Below are 23637 nucleotides of genomic sequence, written 5' to 3'. Positions count from 1 at the left end.
TTTATAAGTGAAACCAAGAGAAAATATGAGAGAAAAATTATTCAAGGGTGAGAAATCACACTTTATTCTCTAAAATAAAAAGTCAAAATTTAGAAAATTCAAATTCCATAACATTAAATTGAATAATAACATTGCATAACTGCAAAATATTACTAACACGAAACCCAACCCACTAATTAAGCATCTATTGTACTTCAAAGACTTGATATATTAATTGACATGGTTGTCTCATCTGTTGAGGAAACACTAAAACGTAACACGTTGCCTTCTACCATTCTTTTGTGAGGAACACCTCGTTGGGCCTAATATCACACCATCCAAGTTCCATTCTTATCAAGTGTCCAGAGGGTTGAACAACATTGACAAAATCAAGTTTTTTGGGAAATTAAATGCTCTTTTAACAAACCTAACAGGAAGTAACTGGAAATGAACAAAGAAGATTTAAAATTAGTGGTCAACTATAAAATCAGCCAAAGCAATTTATTAGTGAATGTAAATTATTTAGATAAAGTAAAGAAATTAACCATTGCATAATGGTAGGCTCGATAAGGAGATATGACCTTAACTATTGAATAAACAACAGATGAACCTTGTGAGGAAGGAGGTGGGATTGGGGAAAATGATTAGGTGAACTCGTATTATGCACAGGTATGCATTGATTGAATGAGTTAGATATATCATTCCCAAGAGACATGATAGAATCCTCCATAGAGAGAGGCATGGTTTCAATACACTATGACACCTAGTCCTAAATAAATCATGAGAAGAGTTTAGTTGCCTCTCATTACAGAAAAATGAAGCATGAATAGAATCTTGATGGGATTGTGTTTGATTGAAAATGTAGTCAGTTCTATCGCACAGGATGTCATTAAAAATGAAGGAATTTGGGATGGGTTAACAACTTGTGATGTGTTAGGGCCTTTCTCAATTAAAACTTCGAACTCGTTCCCAGCACAATCAGTGAAAGATAATAAAAAAGATAACTCATCTTAAAATCTCCTGTAGAAAGTGACGAAAAGCTCACCCATGTCCTGTTAGCATAAATTAGTAACGAAGTGTAGTCATATAAGGGGTTGAACAGAAAAAGATCTGCATTGAATAAGACATAAACAAATTAATAAATTAAATAATAGATTATGATCACACATTCTTATCATCTCAGATGATACCTTTAGGAAAAATGACCTCCCTTGAGTTATCTCAAAAGTAAGAGCCATCTGACGAGGAGAAGAATAACAAATTATTATGTGAAAAGGAATACAACCTTTTGGAGTAGAAATATAGTAAGGAAAGCGAAAAACAATATAGCATTGGACAATTTATAAAAAATGGGATAGAGTAATAATAAGGAAAAACGTATAAAAAATAAAATAAAATAAATAAGTTAAATAAATAAAACTGGCCAAACATAATCTCGTAATTTAAATTCAAATAAGAAATATCGAGGAAATAAAACTAAAGTTGGAAAGTTGATGAAATCGATAAACATGTATGAATATCTGATAAAAACAGAGGCACTGATTGGTTATAACTGAAACAATGATTGCTTTTCTGACTGTCGATAGAAAATAGCCAAATATATATAGTAGATAGATTTCATGTGTAATTAAAAAGATATAGATATAGGTGGTAGAAGAAAGCGAACTACTGATAAAGAAAAATATAATTCCTCTGGTATGTATGAATGTATGCATGATGGAATGAACATGAAATAAAGCATAATGAATGCTGATTGAAACCAATCATGATGAAGCTAGATGGATGTGCATGTCGTAAACAGTTGCATCACATCTGAAAATTTTGACAGTATAAAATTCTACTAATTTAAAAGTCTTTTATTAGAAGAATAATATTAGATATTAGATATTAGATAATATTAAATATTAGATTAGATTATATTAGATCTATTATATTGTGTTCTATATTTATATTAGAATGTTCGTACTTCATAAGTGATAGGTGAATAATTATTTATGGATTAGTAAAAATTTTCTAAAAAAAATATAATGAAATATTTTGTGAATAAAAATAATTAATTTTTTTCATCAAACAAAGAATTCTTAAGGAATAAAGATCAAAAACATTAAATTGTTCCTACAATAAAAAAAGGATAAATATTAGCCAATTTTTAATATTAAATCGTTTATCAATATTGAACTAAATAAAATAGTTTTAATAAAAAATATTTTAATATATCTATGCTATTATGTTATGGCGTTTTTTTATTATTTAATATTTTTTAACTTTAATTTCAATAATATTTATATAATTATTGTAGCTATTATAAATTTATAATCATTTACATACTAAAATTTATTTTAATAAAAAATAAATATTTATATAAAATTATTTTTATAAAAAATTAATAATTATAAATAATTAAATAATATTTTAATTAAATATATCAAATCATCGTATAATAATTCTTAACTAATAATAATGTCAGAGAAAGAAAATTTTACCTCTAATAAAAATATGGCAAAAATATAACAAACCATCTGGTTAAACATCTGACGCTACCCGTTTACAAACAATTAAGATCGCTGAACCAAAATAAAATCGTAGCGTAACGTAAGTATCTCCTGTGAAAATCAGAGTTCTGATCCTAAATTCCTAATTCCACATAGACACCAAAAAAGGAAAAAAGAATCCTAATTCCATAAAATTGGTGGGTGTTGTGAGAGAGGGGGCAGAGAGTGTCCAGTTCGATTCGGTTTCTTCTTTCGTTTCCTGGCTGCCAAACAAATCGTCAGTTCTTTACCGCGTATGCAGAGTTTCATGGATGGATTAGCAATTTGGTTGTTTCGATTTGTTTTTCGGGGTTTAACTTTTTGCTGCTCTTCCTCTCTCGTCTCTTGCAATTTGGTTTAATAGTGATTCATCGTTTATTCTTTCGGAATGGCTGAGAGTGCAACGGACGAGTCATTGTTGGCTCGGATCCAACAACTGGAACAGGGTATGTACGTCAACTTTCTTTTATTTTCTCTGTGCTATGGGGCTTAACTTTGATTAGCTATTGTACTATTCATTCCGAATTTTCAATAAATCATAGGAAGGGGTTGTTCTTATAACCACACCATATCATGCCCCTAATTCCTCACTGATTGCAACCCCGAAACAAGCCTCCTTTGTTTCATACCAAGCATATAGTAAATAACAATTCAGAAATTCTTTTTATGGATGGCTCTTTGTTAGTTATAAGATGTGCTTAACGAGTATATGTTTTTGCAGAGCGTGATGAATTACGCAAAGATATTGAACAGTTATGCATGCAGCAAGCTGGGCCTGGGTACCTTGCTGTGGCTACTCGAATGCATTTTCAAAGGTATCCATTCATTTTCCTTGTCCATTACGAAATCTATGTACAATGAGTATCTATTATGTTAAGGTAATCAACAATTACCTATTATATTGAAATTCATGCCCAATTAGGACAGCTGGATTGGAGCAGGAGATTGAGAGTTTGAAAAAGAAGGTGGCTGCTTGTACACGAGACAATCTAAATCTGCAAGAGGAGCTTTCAGAGGCTTATAGAATTAAAGTGGGTTATGAACCTTTTGTTTCTGTCTTTTAAATAATTCTTTCTATCTTGTTTACTTACTTTACTGTATTCAGAGTCAACTGGCAGATCTACACAATGCCGAGGTTTCCAAGGTTCCTATTCTTTCTCTCCATCCCTTTACTTGCATACTCTTCTTATTATTCTTTCTAAACAGATATTGCATTACGGATATGTTTTCCTGCTTCGGCAACTTGATGAAAGTTTTTGGTCACATACAGATATTGGTGTAATGGTCTTCCATTTGTTCATATAAAATGCTTATACTTGAATGTCTACGATGACTTATGGCAAGCACACAATGGAAAGAGTTCTCAATCCAATTTATAAATCGCGCACAAGTGCTAGTTTATCGAAAGAATTAAATGCTTTTGTGTTGTCCACTTTATGGATTTTGTACATATTTTGACCTACAATGTACATGAGCAGTAACATGATTCACTGATTATATCTCCAGAATATGGAAGCAGAGAAGCAGGTTAAATTTTTCCAGGGTTGTGTAGCTGCTGCTTTTGCTGAAAGGGATCAAGCAATTATTGAGGTATGGCAATTTTCATTAGAAAAAGTATCAGCTTCACTCTTCTATGTTCTTTGCACTATGGTGGTTATGGATATTCTAAACATTCAATGTGCTAATAACAGGCTGAAAAGGCCAAGGAAAAGGAGGAGATAATGTCACAACAAATAAATGGCATTCATCAAAGGTATTTTGAATCTTTGATCCCTTTAAATTTAATGAGAACGGGAAGCTGATGGTGATTAAACATGTAGCTAATATCAAATTCAAAAGTCAAAACCAAAAAAAGAAAGATAAAGGAGAACTTGGTGTAGAGCATTATCTTTTACTGGGTATTGAACTACCTGTTGGTGGATATCTTCAATTCTTTAGCCTATCATGGTTTATGGGAGTAATTGATAGAGGTCAAGAATGAAATGTGTTGTTATGGTAACTTTTGAGCAATATTGGAAACGTGAAACTTGTTGCTCAGTATATGATTGCCTATACCACTGCCCCCTGTGGTTATGTTTTTATATATGTAGGACTTGGTTTACCCGAAATATATATACTTTTTTCATAACTTCATGCAATCTTCTTTTATACAGGATAGAGGAGCTCACCTCTGATTGTGTTAAACTGAAAGAGTTTAATGATGCTCTGCAGATTGATCTATCAAAGCAGATTGAGCTGAGTGTAAATTTCAAGATGGTAATATTTCCTCTCCCCTTTTTCCTTCTCTATATCTTTGTTTAATTTCCTGTTATGATAATTTTATAGGTTTCCTGATATTTTTAAGATTCAGCACGTAATAGTTGAAAAGCTGGGCTGTTCTGCACATTTCTTCTCTATTGCTTTATTATGCATGAAATAAAAAAATGATTTGTTTCAGCATCTAACTGATTTAAGAATACACGAGTGAAATATTCTCACTGGTTAGCTGTGCTATATCTGTATTGGCATAAAGCATATTTTGGAGGGTGCTGGTTACAGAGTGTCAAGGTTACTTGAAAAGATTTACTCCCTCTCTCTTCCCCTCTCTCTCCCCCTCTCCCCCCCCCCCCCCCCAACACACACACACAAAAAAAAGGAAATACTTAATAATTATTATCTTTGTTTGCTGTGTGATTGCATTTATATGCTTTAATTCTTATGCATTCAGCTGGCTAGTGATTTTTTGTACTCCATGTTGATTGTCTATGGCAGGCTCCATTTTTATTGACTTTTTCTTTATACTTGTTTTTCCGTTACAGGTAGTTAATAAGTTTGTTCAGATCAGACAAGGTTCTCTGGAAGAATTTGAAGATACAAGTTGGGATGATAAATGTGCATGCCTTTTGCATGATCCTGATGCATTGTGGAGTTTTAATGATGCTTCCACCTCTAAATACATTGTAAGATTTTGGAGCCCTGGTATTCTATTCCCTTGAAAATTCTGTTTCCTAGCTTATGCTGGTCATTCATATGGTGTCCAATATGGAAGTAACAGTATATGACATGCTATAACTCTAGACTTGGCTTCTGTTAGTGACAGATGATTTTTATTGCATGTTTGGGATGCTTAACCTAACAAAATGGACTCGTATTTTTTTAATGAGATTCAATATTCTATACATGGTGTTAATAACTCTTTCTCAGACAGAGTGCATTAGAAGAACAGCTGGAGACATTGAGGAATTCTGTAGATCGTCTTCAAAATAAACTAAGGGTGGTATGATCTAGCTTACTTTTGTCATGTTTGCTATGTTAACCCTATTTTTCAATAGCCAGTTATTCTTTTCCTGTTTTGGATGCTTTAGGGCTTGGAAATTGAAAATCATTTGAAGAAGAGAGTAACTATACTGGAAAAGAAACAAGTGAGTACTTTTAAAACTCAAAGGGAATTAATCGTTTAATCTATTCTATTTTGGCTTCTTTTTTTTTCTTTCCTTACCTGTTTGGTTATTTTGCATTCCGACGAGTAATTTGCAGAATTCGATGGACAAAGTGGTTGATAATGGCATAGCAGACCTAAAGCATCATCACTCTCAGTATAAGGAGCATATTATGAATTTACTGAATGATGGGGAATCAAGTATTAAATCCATAATCAATGTGATTGATGAAAGAGTCAGGAGTTTTTATCAGAGTACTATGCCATATTTGATCCCCCAAAGAGATGGACAACTAGAAGATCATGAATGTCGAGATGTGCATATAAGGCCTCAAACTAAACCAGTATCATCATCCAAGGTTTGAATCTGCAATGCTGATACTATTGTATTCCTTTCTCAAAAGGACTTATCATTTTTGCCGATAGCAAACTTACCCTTATATCAATTGGGGTCAGCAGGCTAAAATTAAGAGTGCATAGTGCTGGCAAAGAATATGATTGATTTAATAGTATTCAAATTACAAGAACATACTCATCTTAAAGAATTAAGCTACTTGAGAGTCTCTATCATAGTTTTTCTCTCCCACAACTGTATTAGCTGTTTTATAAAGGTAGATGAATTTTTTATATTTCACATGCCCCAGAATAAGTATTGATTGGAGTTGAAGAATGAACAATGCATTGATTCACCTAACACTTTGCTTAGATTTTACTTATATTTAGAATAGGAAAAAATAGAATTGAACTCTAAAGACTTGGTTGTAAAGGCTTTGACACCATGTGAAAAAACCATCTCCCCTAAAGTTAAGCTTTTTGATAGAGTTACATAAATAGATTTATGTCTAACAGAAGTGTTCAGGTGTCAGTAAATAAAAACAGCAGAACTGAAGACAAGTATATGAAATGAGAACAGTGCATCACAGGAATATGAATATGTATGGCCAGTCCAAATCGTCGTCAGACTGAAACCTGCCCAGTCTTTTTGGGCTGTAGTAGGGCTGCAATGTGGTCAGCCACCCAGTCATATAGAACGCAATGGATTTTCTAAAGCTTTTATAATGCATTCTATCAATAATAATTACGTTATTCAATATTTATTGCAATAAGAAGTTTGTGTGGAGAACGTGTCCTGGTGGAATTTAGATGAGTTACTCCCGATGGTATAACAACAAAAATGGTCTTCCCTATAGAAAGTTATCCAATATTATGGTAACACTGGGACCCAATGTAGATGTATTAACCTGGTCTAGAGTGGAGCCTCACTTTATTCAATTGATTTATGTTGACTGATATGAAGTGTAATCCTTGGTATTCATTAATATAATTGATCACTCTATTACAGAGTGATCCTAGCTTGGTGGAACTGGAAGCTGGTGGAAAAGGTGATAGATTTGATGCTCTAGCAGTTGCTTTACAAGAAAAGGTCTTTACACCATCTGATCATATTCTTTTATTCTCCATTTATTTAATTTTTAATAGCTTTTTCGCTGACAAAAGTATATGTGCTTTTGATATATGGTAATTTAGCATTCTAATATTCACTACGCTATATTCAGGTTGCTGCATTATTGCTCTTATCACAACAGGAGGAAAGACATCTATTGGAGAGAAATATGAATGCAGCCCTTCAACAGAAGATTGAAGAACTTCAGAGAAATTTGGTGCAGGTTATTATAAGTCACCTCTCTGCTTCAGACACTTGGAACATTTAGGTGCTAGTAGATTTTGATGCTAGCAGAGTTTAGAAAAGGACTTGAGGTTTTGAGACAGCTCGATATTTGTTTAATACCTTATTTTCGTTTTTTTTGTTCTCTATTATTATCTTGTAACTTTTTTCTTCAATAATGCATGTGCCTCCGAATTGTGAATTAATGATTCATAATTTGAAGAGCTACATGTGCAGGGATCCTTGCTTTTTATCTATTGTTTCCAGATATGGTTTTCTAATCTGTAAGGTGGTTTTTTTTTTTTTTTTAATTCAGGTTACCAATGAAAAGGTGAAAGCTCTTGTGGAATTTGCACAACTAAAGCAGGAGCATCAGTTACTGATAGAGTATGATTGCTTTCATATGATGGTTACGAATCATATTTTTTCATTTTTATATTATTAGTGGCTGCTGTTTATTTTTGTTATTCTTTAGTGAAATTTTTCCCTGGAAGCATCTTTATCTTTGTTAATCAACCAAAAAGCATTCATTGAAAACAGCGGTAGCTTTATAATGGTGTTAAGCTGTTTCAGAGTGTTGTTTTCAACTGTTTTCTGAACAATTATATTTTCTAGATTTTGATTTGATTGCCACAACTGAATAACGTGAAAATTGAAAAACATTCTGGAAAATAGTTTGCTAGTTTTCTGGGGACAAAATAATGCAAACATGTACCATCAGAAAACTGAGTCTGAACCTCTGTTTTATGAAATAAGTGAGATGTTTCTCTTCCTTAAATATTGCATGATTATCAAAATATGCTGTAATTCTTGTCTAGGAAACTGGATCAGGAGACTAAACACGGAAAAGCCATGGTTAGCGTTGGAGAAAGAAAGCTTATTACTCATGAAAGAGATGGAAGTTTAAAAAACTTACTGAAGAAAACATATCTAAGTCGATGGATTGGCCCACTTGATAAGAGCGGCAATGAAGTCGACAGTAATCCAAATAATGAAGGAAAATTCCTTAATAAGAGATCCACCAGTATGGATTTTGCAAGGCAAGTGTTTTATTGGTAATCAGTTAATCTGAATTTATTGCATCAATAGATGATTTTGGATGGTAATTTAAGCATATCTCTAATCTAATTGACTTGTATGAAGCTACCACTATGACAAATAGTGATTGTTTTCAGACTTCTGTCTATTTATATGGTAACGTGTCTTGTCCATCAGAATGAAGATTGAAATTGCAACGCTTAAGGAAAGCATGGAAAGCTTGGAGTGTTTAACTTCATCAATTCATAGGCTTCGTCTCTCTCTTTTCAAGGTATAAAAATATTTTGTTCCGTAAGTGCTAAAACTTCTATATTTGAAAGAATCAAAGCATAAAAGGGAGGTTTCCCCTCTTGATGTATCAATTTTGTCATGTTTAGTTTTGAAACTCAACATCTGAAACATATTAATGTGGGTTGCTTGCTTGATATGGCAAACTAGACCAAGGAATCTGTTGCCTGTGAAGATGTAGTTTCTAGTATCTCAGAAGTCCTCAATGAAATTATCAATGAAGCAAAACTTGTAAAGACTGCACTTGGGAGCTCCTTACCCATCAGTTGGTCAGGGGAAGGAGATGCTGGTTACACAGGAGATAATGCGGGCAGTGGCACGCTGCATCAGGAACGCAGTGATGAGAAGATAGATACTGTTTCTGCGGCGGGGCTTGAGATGGTAGAACTTTTGATATTTGCTGCTCAGACACTGAGAGATGGCGGCGCAAACCAACATAACATGGTTGTTGATAGTTGAAATTGAAGTAGTAATAGTATGATGCTTTCCGTGTTTTCTACTATTACTGACGTCTTGGTTTGTATAAAGCTGCATATTGGGGATTCCATCTGACCAGGGTGATATGTGCAATAGAATGTTTGTACCTATTACCCAATTTGTTGAAATATCTCGAGTGCTTTAATCTGGATTTCTTGTTGCCATTTGATTAATTCAGTGTGTAATCTATGTATTACAGTATTAGTTCAATTATCTTCGTGTTATATAATTTTCTGCAACCAGACATTTTGTCTCTGGTCCTCAAGGATGGCGATTAAGAGAGAGCATTTTGTGAAGAATCAAGATATCCCGCTCCAGTTGAAACTGAAAACGAAGCAAACGAAGGATAAAAGTTACCATCGAGAAAGAGTAATTTATACATTTATTCTGTAATTTTCTAAAGATATTGAAATAGTTGCCGGCTTGTAAAGTGCTTATATTCGGAAATTGAATTAAAATACATAATTTTTTTCGTATAAATCTATGGGGAAGAGAATACAGATGAAGGAAAGGAAAGAATAAGGGGAGGGGAAAAATAGATCAGTGTATTCTATTTTGTTATCTTTTTAGGATATTTGAATGGGAGTTTGGTTGAATAATATTTGTTTATTTAATACTAGTTTATGTTAAAAGGTTTTTCTTACAACTGTTTTAAAGACATTAATTAAGAATATTACCCAAAAAAAAAATCTTAGAAAATACAAAGTAAATATTAAATATTCTCTTATCAAATGATTTATATAGTTATATAATATTAAATAGGAAAGTTCTTGTAACTCGGGCATTTGGTCTAGTGGTATGATTCTCGCTTTGGGTGCGAGAGGTCCCGAGTTCGATTCTCGGAATGCCCCTTTATTTTTATCGCACTTACTAATTTTAAAAGGATATACGTTTCGTCGACTAGATTTTCGGAACCATGTATCTCATCAATCATCAGTAATCACCGAATATCAAGCAAGAAAGGCGCATTTTAACAGCCTGGTTTCATTTTAATATTTTTCCATGTCACATTTCGCCTTTATAGTGTTTACTGTTTAGATATTATATTATTAAATCACCAGCCACCAACCACCGCATGCTTCCATGTGTGCACTTTAGACGAAAGAAGTTTCTCATATTTGGCACTTCTATTAAGTTCACGTACCTGATAACAATTAGAATTAATTCATACTTAGCATGTCCAAGAACAAAGTAAAGATACCGTTGAGTCTAATGTCTTAACTTCAGCTTAACCAACAGAAATTTCAATTATCATACGTACAACAGAACAGGCAAAGAACCGTATAGCTATTTAGGAATACATATCATAACACCGTTACAGAAAAAAAAAAAAAAAAAAGATATTTACAAAAGGGGTTGTAGGCTTGTAGGTATAGAAATTAGAAAGTATAAATCCATCAAATTTCATACTATATTTACAATAAAAACCTACAGGCTTAAACTCTTGAGAGAGAGGAGACAAAGTAGATGGTAGCATTAGGTAATTGATCACTTCAACGCTGCAGTAGCTGGTGTTTAAGAAACTAAAGAAAGTATACAGTCAAATTTTCGGTGGCTGAAGAATGAAGATAGGAGCACCGCCATATTATGCATGTAGGTACCCTTTGTTCTCCAAGTATACGACTATTTTTTCTGCCATCTCAACAGGGGAAGCGCATGGCTCTCCATGTTTCAGCACTATCTGATCATTTCAAAAGAGAGAGAGCTAAATATATTTTTCCAATATTATTCTTTGTGATAACAGAAGATACAAGCTTGAAGGAAGAAACCAGTCAAATTCAGGAATATAAACGGTGAAATAAAAGGTGCAGGCTTGAAATGCATAACTAGCACAAGTTTCTTTAGCAATAATTGCATGCTAAGGGCTACTCACCTAAAAAATGCAACAAAATTTCTAAACTGGACCACTTGTGATAGGAATGTCAATCTACATACATCCCAACAAGTCAATCAACAATATTCTATTAAAGTTCAGGACACATACCTCAGAATGAATCGGTGTCTCGTAAGGATCGTCAATCCCTGTAAAGCCTGGAGACACTCTAATAGTCATAGTCATAATAATATATGGACGACATGTAAAGAAAGAAGCAAAAGTGAAGAATGAAATAAAAAAGGCTGTGCAAGACTACCTTTGATCTTGCCAGCACGCGCAAGCTTGTAAAGGCCCTTGGGGTCTCTTGCTTCGCAAACATGTAATGGCACATCCATGAAAACCTGTAATAATGAGAAAATCTCAGTTAAGTAAGTAATCTAGGCAAAAGAGCATTCACAATAATGAATTACCTCAATAAAATCTCCATTTGGCAACATTGATCGGCAGGCATCTCGATCTCTTCTATACGGAGAAATCAAGCTTGCAATGCAAATAACTCCAGCATCTGCAAATAGCTTTGCTACCTCACCTGGATGGAAAAATCAAGTTGTATTGTTGATATTTATTTTAGGTAGAGCTTTCAAAACTTGCATGACAATCAAATAGCATTCAAGTGATTCCGTACAACAAAACTTACCAATTCTCCTGATATTCTCTGCACGGTCTTGAGCTTTAAATCCAAGGTCTTTATTCAAGCCATGACGAATGTTGTCCCCATCAAGAACATAAGTCAACTTGCCCCTCTGATGCAAGATTCGACTCAAAGCACAAGCTATGGTGCTTTTCCCTGTAAATTGTATAATTACAAAATGAATAATGCTAGGTAACTAACTTTTTTCGACTAACATTAGCCAACTTTTTAAAAATTATTGTATTTATCTTGACTTCTAAATCATTAACCCTTAATCCTACAACCTAATTTATAAACACTAAACACTAAGGCTTAATTTGGTAAGATTTTTACTTTTCAAAAGTGCCTTACAAAAATTAACTTTTAAAAATTAGTTTTTTAAAAGGCGGTAACATTTATATTTAGTAAATTAAATTAAAATTAATTTTTAATAAGCACAAGCAACAACAAGTATGTTTAGTAAAATAATTTTTAAAATTTAAAAATAATAATAGACATTAATATAAGAATTAAATTTAGATATTAATTAATATATAAAATTGGAAAAATATAGGTAACCAATAATATTTTTGAACAATATGTAAACAATGTGAATTAATAAAATTAAAAGAGTAAATTAATTTTAAATTTAATTAATAATATTAAATTAGGGAGTAGTATATTTTTATTTGATAAGTAAAAGTCAACTTTAAAAATCTGTCTTAGGTGCTTTCAAAAACATTCTAACTTTTAAAAGATGCAAAAATAAACAAATGAACTTTTTGATTTGCCAAAAGCAATGAGGTGCTTGTGAAAACCCTCTAGAAAGAAACTTTACCAAACCAACTTATACTTTTCCTAGATTTATGAGTTATGTTGTATGTTTATATAATTTGTAAAAAAAAAGAAAAAAAAAGAAAAGTGAGAAAAATGAAGAGGAAGAGAGCCACTAACCAGAGCCACTAAGACCAGTGATCCATATGACACATCCTTTTTGATGGAGTAAACTGTGCCTATCATCTTTTTGGACGGAACAGCTGTGCCATTGAATATTTGTAGAGTTTCCAATTGTAGATAAATGCTTCAGGTTCGTTGTCCCTGATTGAGAACCGCGTCAGGAAACTACATAGCCAACTAAACTGAAACTTGCTCAACCAGCAAGTCATAATGAGAGAGAGAGAATGAAGGGAACGGAAGGTTACCGGATCCGGTGGCATTGCCATTGCTATTGCCATTGGAGTTGGAGAGAGTGAGGTCGTGAGCGACATTGAGGCGCAGCTGATTGGAGCTGTCGGAGGCTTTGATTTGGAGGGATCTGAGGCTGATGAGAGAGCGGTTGAGCTTTAAGAACCCTAGCTTGGGAATATGCGACGTCGTTTGAAGCCGAAGAGGAGGGAAAAAGCTTTCTGCCCCCACAGTTGCTGTTCCAGTGCCAGTCATTTCCGCTTTAAATCAAAACTCCCCCCACAATTAGATGATTCTTCTCTTGTTATTTAATTAGAGGAGAAAAAAGAAGAGCATCCCTCAAAGTAATGATAATGAATTAATAATATAATTAAGGAGAAGGGAAAAAAGGAATGAGGAAATATAAGGTAGTAATTAACAACGGTAACGGAGTAATAGAAAAGAAGAGAATAGTAGCAGGAATGGATTGAAGGGGGGTCATTCACATTCATATGGGTGGTGGGGATTGATGGAATGAATAGATGCGGTGGGAAAGCGACATCTTCTGCCTTTCGTAGGTTTTTGGGAATCAAATTTGGTGGTCGCTGCTCATTCATAATCATGCCATTGCTGCAACAAAACCAAACACTCTCACAAAGACGCAAACTACATACGCTGGCTTTATGTAGCCGCGACGACGATCACACATTATCACTCCTGCCCGCAGGCTTCAAGCACGTGTCATTTTTTTTATCTTTTTCTTTTCCTTTTTTTTTTTGGGTTTAAACAGGATCACAAACTAACTATGGTGACTTACACGAACTAGTGATACGGACCACGACGAGTCGCCGACACAAAAATTTTTTAAAAAATAATAACAACTCGAGAAATTACATCAAAACTCAAATACTAATATTAAATATGTATTTCTAATAATATTTTTTAAAAAAATATTAAAAATTAAATTTTGATACAATTTTTTACAAAAATATTAAAAAAATAAGATATTATTATTCTTAAAATTTAGTAATTTTTTATTAAATATATATTTTTTTGTAATTTTTTTGTTAACAACTAATAATACTTTTAAAAAATCACAAAAAAATATATACTTAAAAAAATTATTAAATTTTAAAAATGATAATATTTCATTTTTTAATTATGCTTGTGAAAAATTACATCAAAATTCAATCTCTAAAATATTTTTTGAAAATATATATTTATTGTTGGGTATTGTTGTTGTATTTTTAAATTATTTAAAGACATTTTTGTCGATAGTAAAATTCGGGTGCAATTTTATCAGCGTTTGAATAATTTTGGAGCGTTTTTTGTAGTTAACCCTTTTTTAAATTAGCATTTTAATCGTTTTTAATTGAATTTTTTTAAATAAATAAAATAAATATTTTAATTACATATATATAAGTTAATTTGAGGATATTTATGGATTTCATTAAGTTACTCATGGTCAAATTTATCCCATTTACACATTAAACGAGATAGGGTTAGTGTTCAAATTCGTCCCTGAAAGATCACGCGATCTTCATTTTCGTCTGCGAATGATTTTTTTAATCAAATTAATCCATGAAAGATAAACTGTTCGTCAAATTAGTTCTTCCGTCAATTGAATGATGACGTGTCACGTTAAGTGCCACGTGGAATAATGACGTGACACGCCACGTGGCAGATCAGTAACATGTGGCATGCCACGTATCACTTGACAAATAAAAAAAATTTTTATTAGTCAAAATAGTCCTTGAAAGTCCAGAGGTAAGTCATTTTCATTCCTCAAATTTTAAAATTTAGTCAAACTAGTCCTTATATAATTTTTTTTATTTTTTTTCATAAAATCATCTCTCTCTTTTAATTCTTCTCCAAATCTCTCTTATTCTTTTCTATTCTAAAACCTTTTTTGTTACATTACTACATTTTGCTGGAATATATATATATACTCAAAATTGAAATGTATGTTTTTATTAACCTAAACAAAGTTATATGGTCAAAATCAAAATTTATGTATGTTAACCTAAACAAAGTTATACCACTATTTTTTTCTACTACATCTTTTTTTTTTCCATTACGGTATTACTTATATATAGGAGGTAATGGTAATGATACTAGAATCAAAATTCAAGAAGATCCACAAATTTTGCTTCAATTCCAAACTTTACAAAATATTGAAAATTTGTTGGTTAATTATTATTATTATAAATGAATTGCTTCTTAAGCGTAATACGTGTAAACATCATAATAAATTTTTGTGTGTTTCATATGTTTGAGATAGATTATATAATTTTTCTTTTAATTTCACAAATCAATGAAATAAAATGAAATAGGAAACATTATACCGATGTATAACATAGGTTACTATGTACTAGTACATTATATAAATAGATATGTTTCGTATTAAAATAAAATTCCTTTTGTTTTAAATGAAATATTTAAAAAATTATATTAGAATATTAAGATTCAAAAAGTGATTCCATAAACCAGTTTTTCAATTATTGAGTTTTACTATATAAATTAAATAATAATAAAATTATATTTTTAAAAAATTTAAAAGATTTAAAATTTAAAATAATTACTATATTATTTAGTAAAATTTAAAATATTAAATTTTTAAATATATAATCAACAATAATTTGAGAAACTCATTTAAATAAAAAAATTCACATAAAAAATTACAATTTAAAAATATAACATTTTAAAATACAAATGACAAAATAACTTTATAAAAATTTAATTATTTTTATTATTTTATGTAAAGAGAATTTTGTTTATTAAAGTTTAAAAAATAATATTAAAATTAGTAGTATGAAAAATATTATAAATTTAATATTATAAAAAAAATTAAATAAGGACTAATTTGACTAATTTTTAAAATTTGAGGAATAAAAATGACTTACGTGGACTTTCAAGGACTATTTTGACTAATAGAAAACTTTTTTATATGTCAAGTGACACGTGGCATGCCACGTGTCACTAACCTGTCACGTGGCGTGCCACGTGTTATTGACCTGCCACGTGGCGTATCACATCATCATGCCACATGGCACTTAACATGACACGTCATCATCCAATTGACGGAAGGACTAATTGACTAACAGTTTATCTTTTCGGGACTAATTTGATTAAAAAAATCATTCAGGGACGAAAATGAAGATCGCGTGATCTTTTAGGGACGAATTTGAACATTAACCCAACGAGATAAATTCAGAGAGCGACTATAAATGAAAGTTATTCACAGCGTTCCTGACCCCATATTTCTCTCATATTTCTCTCATTTCTCTCTCGTAGACTGTTTTGTCGATATTTATTAGTTCTCCGGACGTTATGGCACGCAGGGACGCATGTACGAACCCACGGGACCTGACATCAACTGCCTCAACGCTAGTTGGCACATTGCGGGAGCTATCGATTTTGAGGTTAGTGTTATCTTTATTGTTTAAATTAATAAGTGTATGCGATTTTATTTCGAAAATTTTTATAGAGTTAGTGTTTTAGCACATGAGTAGACTGGATGATATTGAGGTAACACAGTTTAGGTTAGTTGGTAAGTTAATAACATGAGTTAGGTGTATAATTTACTCAAAATAAAAGTTAGATAACTAATTACTTTGATTTGATTAGTTAATTAAATATTTTTGTTAGTTAATATTTTTTTTAAATTCAGAGAGAATTTTTAAGTATTGGTTTTGTATCCTGTTTATTATGCTCTGATATTTATCTGAGTTGCATTTTAGGTTTGTTAGAATAGATTTGGACATATTAGAGAACTTAGTTTGGAATCAAATCTTTATAAAAGTTTTTCTTTTAAACAGAGGCCTCGCCTGCTACTACCTAGGCGGGTTAGTCACACACTTGCACCCCGGACACCATCGTCCCTTACCTGAGGGAGGCTGGATTCGACGACACTATGCGGTTTAGGGACTTTGTATTTGACAACTCTCCCTAATCACTGCATTCGTGGAGCGCTGCGTCCAGAGACTTACACTTTCCACCTGCCATGGGGTGAGTGCATCATCACCTTGCAGGACGTTGCGTACCACCTCGGGTTACACACACATGAGAAGCCAGTGGGTGGGTGCATGCGTGACTTCCAGACTTGATACTAGCGACCGACATGGGAGTACGTAGAAGAGCTCTTGAGTTCCAGACCCCACACGGTCCGCAACAGGGTTCCCAGAGGAAGGAGTCGTTTATCATCAAGATGACATGGCTTCGGGAGAGAGTTCGCCACATGCCTCCGAGTACCACGGATCCAGTCACCCCTCTGACATTACACTAGGTGCTAGATCATGCTGCTGATCGGTGGTTACCTAATGACTGACAAATCCAACAATCAAGTGCATATCAGATGGTTGCCACTGTTGGCTGACTTTGAGAGGTGCAGCGGTCTGCCGTGGGAGTCCACTATGCTTGCATGGATGTACCACTCCGTGTGCCATGCAGCATATTGTGACACAATGGACATAGTCGGATGTACACCGCTGCTAGTCTCGTAGATATACCACAGAATTTTACAGTGGTGTCCATCGGAGAGGTAAATTCCAACCTTTTCTATGGTAGTGAGGTAATTGACTAATTGTTATCGATTGATGTTCTTGTCGATTTCTATTTATTCAATTCAAGTTTTACCTACACAAATTGACACAATTTGATTACTGCGTATGTTAATAGGTTGATCAAGATGACCCAGCAGACTAGGGATCACCATGCACAGAGAGTCCTCCATTGGTGTAGGATGCTAGATCGGCTGCATTTGGACAAGGTATACCCTTATCTTTTACTTACTTGAATATGAAACATTTGAGTATGATTATCATATAAACTGCTTCTGATGAGTCTATGACACTTGGTTATGCAGTTTCGGTGGACGCCGCATGTCAACCCCAGACTGCATGACATTACTACGGACTGGGTGAGGTCCGGCGGGGAGTAGGGGACTTGGTTGTCTATTGTCCCCTGGTATGCTTTAATATTGTGGAGTTTCACTAGGCCGATTGGGTGAAACGGCAGTTCAGAGGTGAGCAACCAGTTCCTGGCGATCCAGTTCATGTCGACAAGTTTTTTACTACTACTAGACGAGAAGAGGATGTGTTGTGGCCTACTCACCTTCAGGTAGGGGTGAGCACGGGTCGGTTTGGTTTGGGTTCAAGGTAAAATTAGAACCGAACCGATCAAAAAATAATTGATTTGGTTTGGTTCGGATTTGCATTTTTTTTATGCTTGTACCCGAACCAAACCAAACCGATTAAGAGCGGACTGGTTCGGTTCGAGTAGCGGGTACCCGATGACTTTGAACTTCATAAAAAAAATAAATTGACAATTTTTTATGTTAAAAATTCAACAAATACAATAAACATGTAACATCAACAAAAATAATGCAAACATATTAAACACCAAATACATTAAAAACTAAACTCATCAAAATCCAAACATATTAATAGTGTCATAGTGAATAATCTTGTTTAATGAAAATATAAAAGTGCAATAGAAATATTAGAAGTTAAATACAAAAGTCTAGTGAATAATCTTTGAAAAAAGCTAAAACTAAAACACAGTAAAATCTAAACATTAGAAGCTCAATACAAAAGTGCAATAGAAATATTTGTCTAGTTTTCAAAGTCTTCACTCCATAATCCTTCACTCCATCAACCAAGCATATTCAAGAGAGGAGTTGTGACCTTCAAAAAATCAGCATATAATTAGCTAATGTCAATATATAAAATTGATTAATTAAAAATAATTCAACAAATAAATAATTAGTGAAAAATGTTAACATCAAATTGTTGTAAACAACATCAACTCCAATGGCTTGTTTAGATATTGTTAAAGCTGAAAGCTCTACATTAACAGTAATTAAATTATTATTAGAGACTCAACAATAACAACAATTACATAATAATTTAAAGAAATATAATTTAAAAATAGTTACCTAATTCAAGTTTTTCTTGGTCCTCAAGTTCTTGCTTTAAGTCATACATCTTCTCTTGAGTCTTCAACCAATTTTGTGAGCAAATTAGAGACTCAACAGTAGAAGGACTTAATGAGCTTCTAAATTGGTCAAGCACACGACCACTAGTACTAAATGCCGACTCAGAAGACACGGTAGAGACGAGAATAGCCAACAAATCCCTAGCCATGTGAGCAAGAGCATAATACTTCATTGATTTCAATTTCCACCAACGCAAAATGTCAAAACCGGGAATGTTATCCTCCACATCATCTTCCATGTATCTTTCCAATTCATTCCTTTTGACCTCACCTTGCTTTTTTTAACCCTCATTCTAAACTCATCTTCGAAGCCATCTTCCTCCTCAATTGCATTTTCACCACCAACCCCATGATCATGAGAGGCAATGCTAGAATTAAAACTACCAGAAGAATTACCATCCGGAAGGGGGTACATCATGGAGTAATACTCAAACAACTTATGAATGATATCCTTCAATTTTTTCTATATATCTTTGGCTTGATTCAACCAATACACCCGATTAAGACAAAATTCAACATACTCATACTTGTAATGAGGATCAAGAAAAACAGCCACAAAGAGAAAGTAATTTATCCCATCACCCTCTCAATATTTGTCTAGTTTCACTTTCATTTGTGTCGCCATCTTTTGCAAACCAACATCATTATTCTTTCTCCACTTATTCAAAGTTTTTTGAATGCCACACAACTTATTGAAAAAATTATTACATGTAACATTCAAAGAACCAGAAAAAGTAAGAGTTGCATCATAAAATATTTTCAAGAACTTCACAAACACACGTACCCTTGTCCAATCATTAGTATCAGGAGGTCCTCCTTTAGACTCAAGCACCAACAAATAAAATGAGTCTGATAACTAAGCCGACTAAAAGCCGATTCAAACTTCTCAGCAGCCTCTAGCATCAAATAGGTAGAGTTCCACCTAGTAGGCACATCTAACACTACACTAGCTTTAGAAGTTATATTAGCCTCTCGAACACACCTCTTAAAAACTTGCATCCTAGCAGGAGATGACCTAACAAACTTGCATGCAATTCTGATTTTAGTTATTGAGCTATCAATCTCTTTCATACCATCACCAAAAATTAGATTTAATATGTGAGCACAACACCTCATATGCATGAACTCCCCATTTAACAATGTTGACCCATTCCAATCACCCATGCCTCTAAGTAAATACGGAATTGCAACACCATTAGCACTAGTATCGTCAATAGTTACACAACATATCCTTCTAATACCCCACTCTTGCAAGCACTGTTCTAAGGCTCTCCCTATAGTTTCACCCTTATGATTAGTAATCAAACCAAAATTCAAATTTTTTATGCAATGTCCAAGACTCATCAATATAATGCGCAGTCACACACATATAATTCAAATTCTGAATTGAGGTCCAAGTATCGGTAGGAAGGGAAACCATTTGGCGACTTTCAGATAACAATGTTCTCAACTTCTTTTTCTCATATCTAAACAAAGCCATACAATCTCTAGCAATTGTCCAACGGGAGGGAACCTTAAACCTAGGTTGTGCTTTACTCATAAATTGTCTAAAGCCTTGAGCCTCAACAAATTTAAAAGGAAGTTCATCAACAATTATCATATTTGCAAGAGCAAGACGAGTTTCCTCTTGATTAAAATCAACAAGCTTCATAGTGACTGCATTAGGGTCATCCTCAAATTGACTCCCAAGTGCAATAGTTTTCTGCCCCTTTTCAGCTTGCTTATGAGGGTTTTTAGTGCAAATTCTTAAATGTTTATGCAAGTTTGTTATACCATGACTAGAACTATTGCATGCATATTTTTTTTACAATAGTTGCAACAAGCTTCATTAGGAGAACTTTTAGAAAAATGCGCCCAAACACTACTAGGTGCTCTACTGGGTTTACGTTTTACCTTTTTTGGAGGCTCGCCAGTAGTTCCAGTAGCTTCGATTTGCATTTCAGATGAAGGATTTGAGGCAGGCAACGTTAGGGAAGATGGACTTTGCGATGTTCCACCAAAAAGACCATCGTTCTCAGCAGCGGGAGTGGCTGCACTTGGAGAAGAAGTACTTCCAACAACCGAATCACTTTTAGGGTTAGTTTTTCCCATTTTTTTAAATTTGTAAAATACATAAAATAAGAGAAGTCATGTATTTGTTACTAATCAATTAGTACAATTGAAAGACCTTACTGCAGAGTATTTATTAACATTACAAAATTTATATATATTACAGGCACCAGTTTAAATTAATCAAATCAACTCAATTAACAAGATAAAATCACATATTAGTGAAATTGCATGATAGATAAAAAAAATAATAAATACATATACAAATAGGAATACAAATATCATAATAATTGCACTCTAATGTCACCTTGCCTTCAGCGTAATGTTTTATGTTTGGTTTCAACTTCAAACTCTAAGGGAGCTTCTAATTTTTAGTGAACATCAATTATCAAACTCTAAGGGTTTGGTCTCTATTATAAAGATCATAATTTGACAGCACCTAACTCCTTCTGATGGATACTACTTTGCTCCTATATCTTATGATTCAATACAAAATTCAAAATCTATATATATTACAGACACCAGTTTAAATTAATCAAATCAACTCAATTAACAAGATAAAATCACACATTAGTGAAATTGCATGATAGATAAAAAAAGAATAAATACATATACAAATAAGAGCAAGATTCTATTAATATTTTAAAAATTAAACAGCAGGATTGTTTCAGAGTGATCAAGATTGCTTTATTCAATAACAACTAAGAATGTATAATTTCAAAAATTGAACAGAAAATAAAACAATTAACAGTTTAACATATAACATTCCCCAAAAATTATAGACTAACCTGAATGAGTGACCGGAGAAGATGACGCTGGAGCCCGGAGGAAGCTGGCTGCTGGAGAGGGAACGGCTGACTGAAGACGAAGCTGGCTACTGGAGAGGGAACCGCGAACAACAATGCTGACAGAGATACCGACTAAGACCCAATGACCGAGAGAAAGTAGGTTGCTGCATCGCTGCCGCTACGAGAAAGACAATACACTAGATGATCCCACGGACGAAGTGGAGAAGATGATGTGACTGACGCTTAATGGAGAAGACGATGAAGATTGGAGAAGCTGGTTGCGTGGTAGGAGGAAGCTCTGCGCCTCTGCCTCTGCTAGGGTTTCGCCATGGTTTGAATGCGCCGTTAGTGAGAATGAGAGAGTATTAGGGTTATCAGGTTATGTTACATATATATATATATATATATATATATATATATATATATTTTATTTAATTAATTATGTTCGGGTATACGGGTTGGTTCGGGTTCTGCACCCCCAAAACTGATACACGAGGTTCGGTTCGGGTCCGGGTGGGTAATCGGTTACCCGCTACCCGTGCTCACCCCTACCTTCAGGAGTGGTATGATGATTTCAAAGCCCAATTTGAGGAGGGCTACATGATCTCCATTCAGCCTACCTTTGCTGACAGGCTAACGTAATAGTACTGGGTCTAGTACCAACAGGCCTGCCAAGTCAGACATCTGTTCGGGGAGGATGTGCTTGATAACCCTAGACTTTCAACACTCCCTGACGACGTCCAGCCCATACCTAGTCTGTCCAAGGATATCTTCCACCTTCCACGAGATGTGCCTGATTGTCGTAGGAGGGAGAGGGGTGGGAGGGACTCCGAAGGAGCTGCAGTGCCTCGACGAGAGCGAGTCAGACCTCGCAGGGAGAGGATGGACATTGAGTCTGACGAGGAGGAAGAGTATGTCTGGCAGGAGGATGTCAGCGACATACCCAAGGATGCGGATGACTTCCCCCCCCCCCAACCAGCACCACCACCGAGACCACCACCACCAGCAGCACCAGGCTCTCATGTGCATCATGATGATCATTCACGGCTCCACCTGGCTAGGTGGACCTAGGTGCCTCGTCCAGCATTCAAGAGAGATCCATGGTGGATGTGATACAGTTCGACAAGGTATTTAAGGTTCAGACGGGTGGATGGCTAATCAGCAGACCATGCAGCAGATTGTAGAGCAGTTTTGCACAACCATAGAGCATGGTGTCGCCTATGGTGTACCTTTCTCTACCCCAACAGTGACTACCTCAGTTTAGATGCCTTAGATGTCCCCAGGTGCCATCTTTTCCTACAGACCAGATCTCCGTCTGGGGTCTTAATATGCTACACCTCCTTTCATTGACTACGGCCGACTGATGACTACCTCACATTGGTTACCTCCCCTACCTCAGCATCCATTACCGCCACCACACTTCTAAACACGGGCGACTGATCAAGCAGACCTGTACTTTTCACAGCCTCTTCCACCACGATCACATGTAGTGGCCCTTCCACCACCACTGGCACCTAAGGACCCGCGAGGCCGCAGACCACCTCACTAGACCCAGCCTCCCCTTTGTGTCACTGGGCATCGCCTTCATTACCTAGGGACCAGCATCCATGATCGGCAATACATGTTGTTAGATTAGTTAGCAGTTTATCCTGTATTACTCCAAAGTACAATTTTTTTCTACCAAAATTTTACATTATAGTGATGATGTACTCCTTTATTTTTATCTTTATTTTATGTACCTTGTTTAACGTATTTTTTA

At 34.3% G+C, this 23637-nt stretch overlaps 2 protein-coding genes and 1 non-coding gene across 5 annotated transcripts; 2 read left to right on the top strand and 1 right to left on the bottom strand.

Moving 5' to 3' along the window:
- The first annotated feature begins 2496 nt into the window (after positions 1 to 2496).
- On the top strand, positions 2497 to 9639 carry LOC112801202 (uncharacterized). Of its 2 annotated transcripts, none has more exons than XM_072237095.1 (17): positions 2497 to 2956; positions 3232 to 3325; positions 3433 to 3541; positions 3616 to 3654; positions 4017 to 4100; positions 4202 to 4263; positions 4664 to 4766; positions 5309 to 5449; positions 5698 to 5766; positions 5855 to 5911; positions 6027 to 6287; positions 7271 to 7351; positions 7485 to 7595; positions 7911 to 7981; positions 8413 to 8634; positions 8810 to 8903; positions 9071 to 9639. In XM_072237095.1, the coding sequence occupies exons 1-17, from the start codon at positions 2899 to 2901 to the stop codon at positions 9377 to 9379; spliced, it is 1965 nt and encodes a 654-aa protein (XP_072093196.1). In that variant the 5' UTR covers positions 2497 to 2898; the 3' UTR covers positions 9380 to 9639. The 2 variants fall into 2 exon arrangements, with proteins under 2 accessions (XP_072093196.1, XP_025699588.1); XM_025843803.2 differs by having other exon boundaries at positions 2513 to 2956; positions 3438 to 3541.
- Positions 9640 to 10176: 537 nt separating this feature from the next.
- Positions 10177 to 10248, top strand: TRNAP-UGG (transfer RNA proline (anticodon UGG)). Its single transcript has one exon. It is a non-coding gene; the product is annotated as a tRNA-Pro (tRNA).
- A 352-nt stretch (positions 10249 to 10600) lies between these two features.
- On the bottom strand, positions 10601 to 13889 carry LOC112801200 (adenylyl-sulfate kinase 3). 2 transcript variants are annotated; one of them, XM_025843801.3, is made up of 7 exons: positions 13086 to 13889; positions 12838 to 12981; positions 11911 to 12060; positions 11684 to 11802; positions 11530 to 11614; positions 11382 to 11439; positions 10601 to 11078 (listed from the first exon to the last, which is right to left on the bottom strand). In XM_025843801.3, exons 1-7 carry the CDS (start codon positions 13321 to 13323, stop codon positions 11075 to 11077), a joined length of 798 nt encoding a protein of 265 aa, XP_025699586.1. In that variant the 5' UTR covers positions 13324 to 13889; the 3' UTR covers positions 10601 to 11074. The 2 variants fall into 2 exon arrangements, with proteins under 2 accessions (XP_025699586.1, XP_025699585.1); XM_025843800.3 differs by having other exon boundaries at positions 11382 to 11428.
- Between the last annotated feature and the right edge of the window lie 9748 nt (positions 13890 to 23637).

Source organism: Arachis hypogaea, chromosome 5 (genome assembly GCF_003086295.3).
Source record: "Arachis hypogaea cultivar Tifrunner chromosome 5, arahy.Tifrunner.gnm2.J5K5, whole genome shotgun sequence".
Taxonomy (NCBI): Eukaryota; Viridiplantae; Streptophyta; class Magnoliopsida; order Fabales; family Fabaceae; genus Arachis; species Arachis hypogaea.
This window is presented reverse-complemented; position numbering and strand designations above follow the sequence as displayed.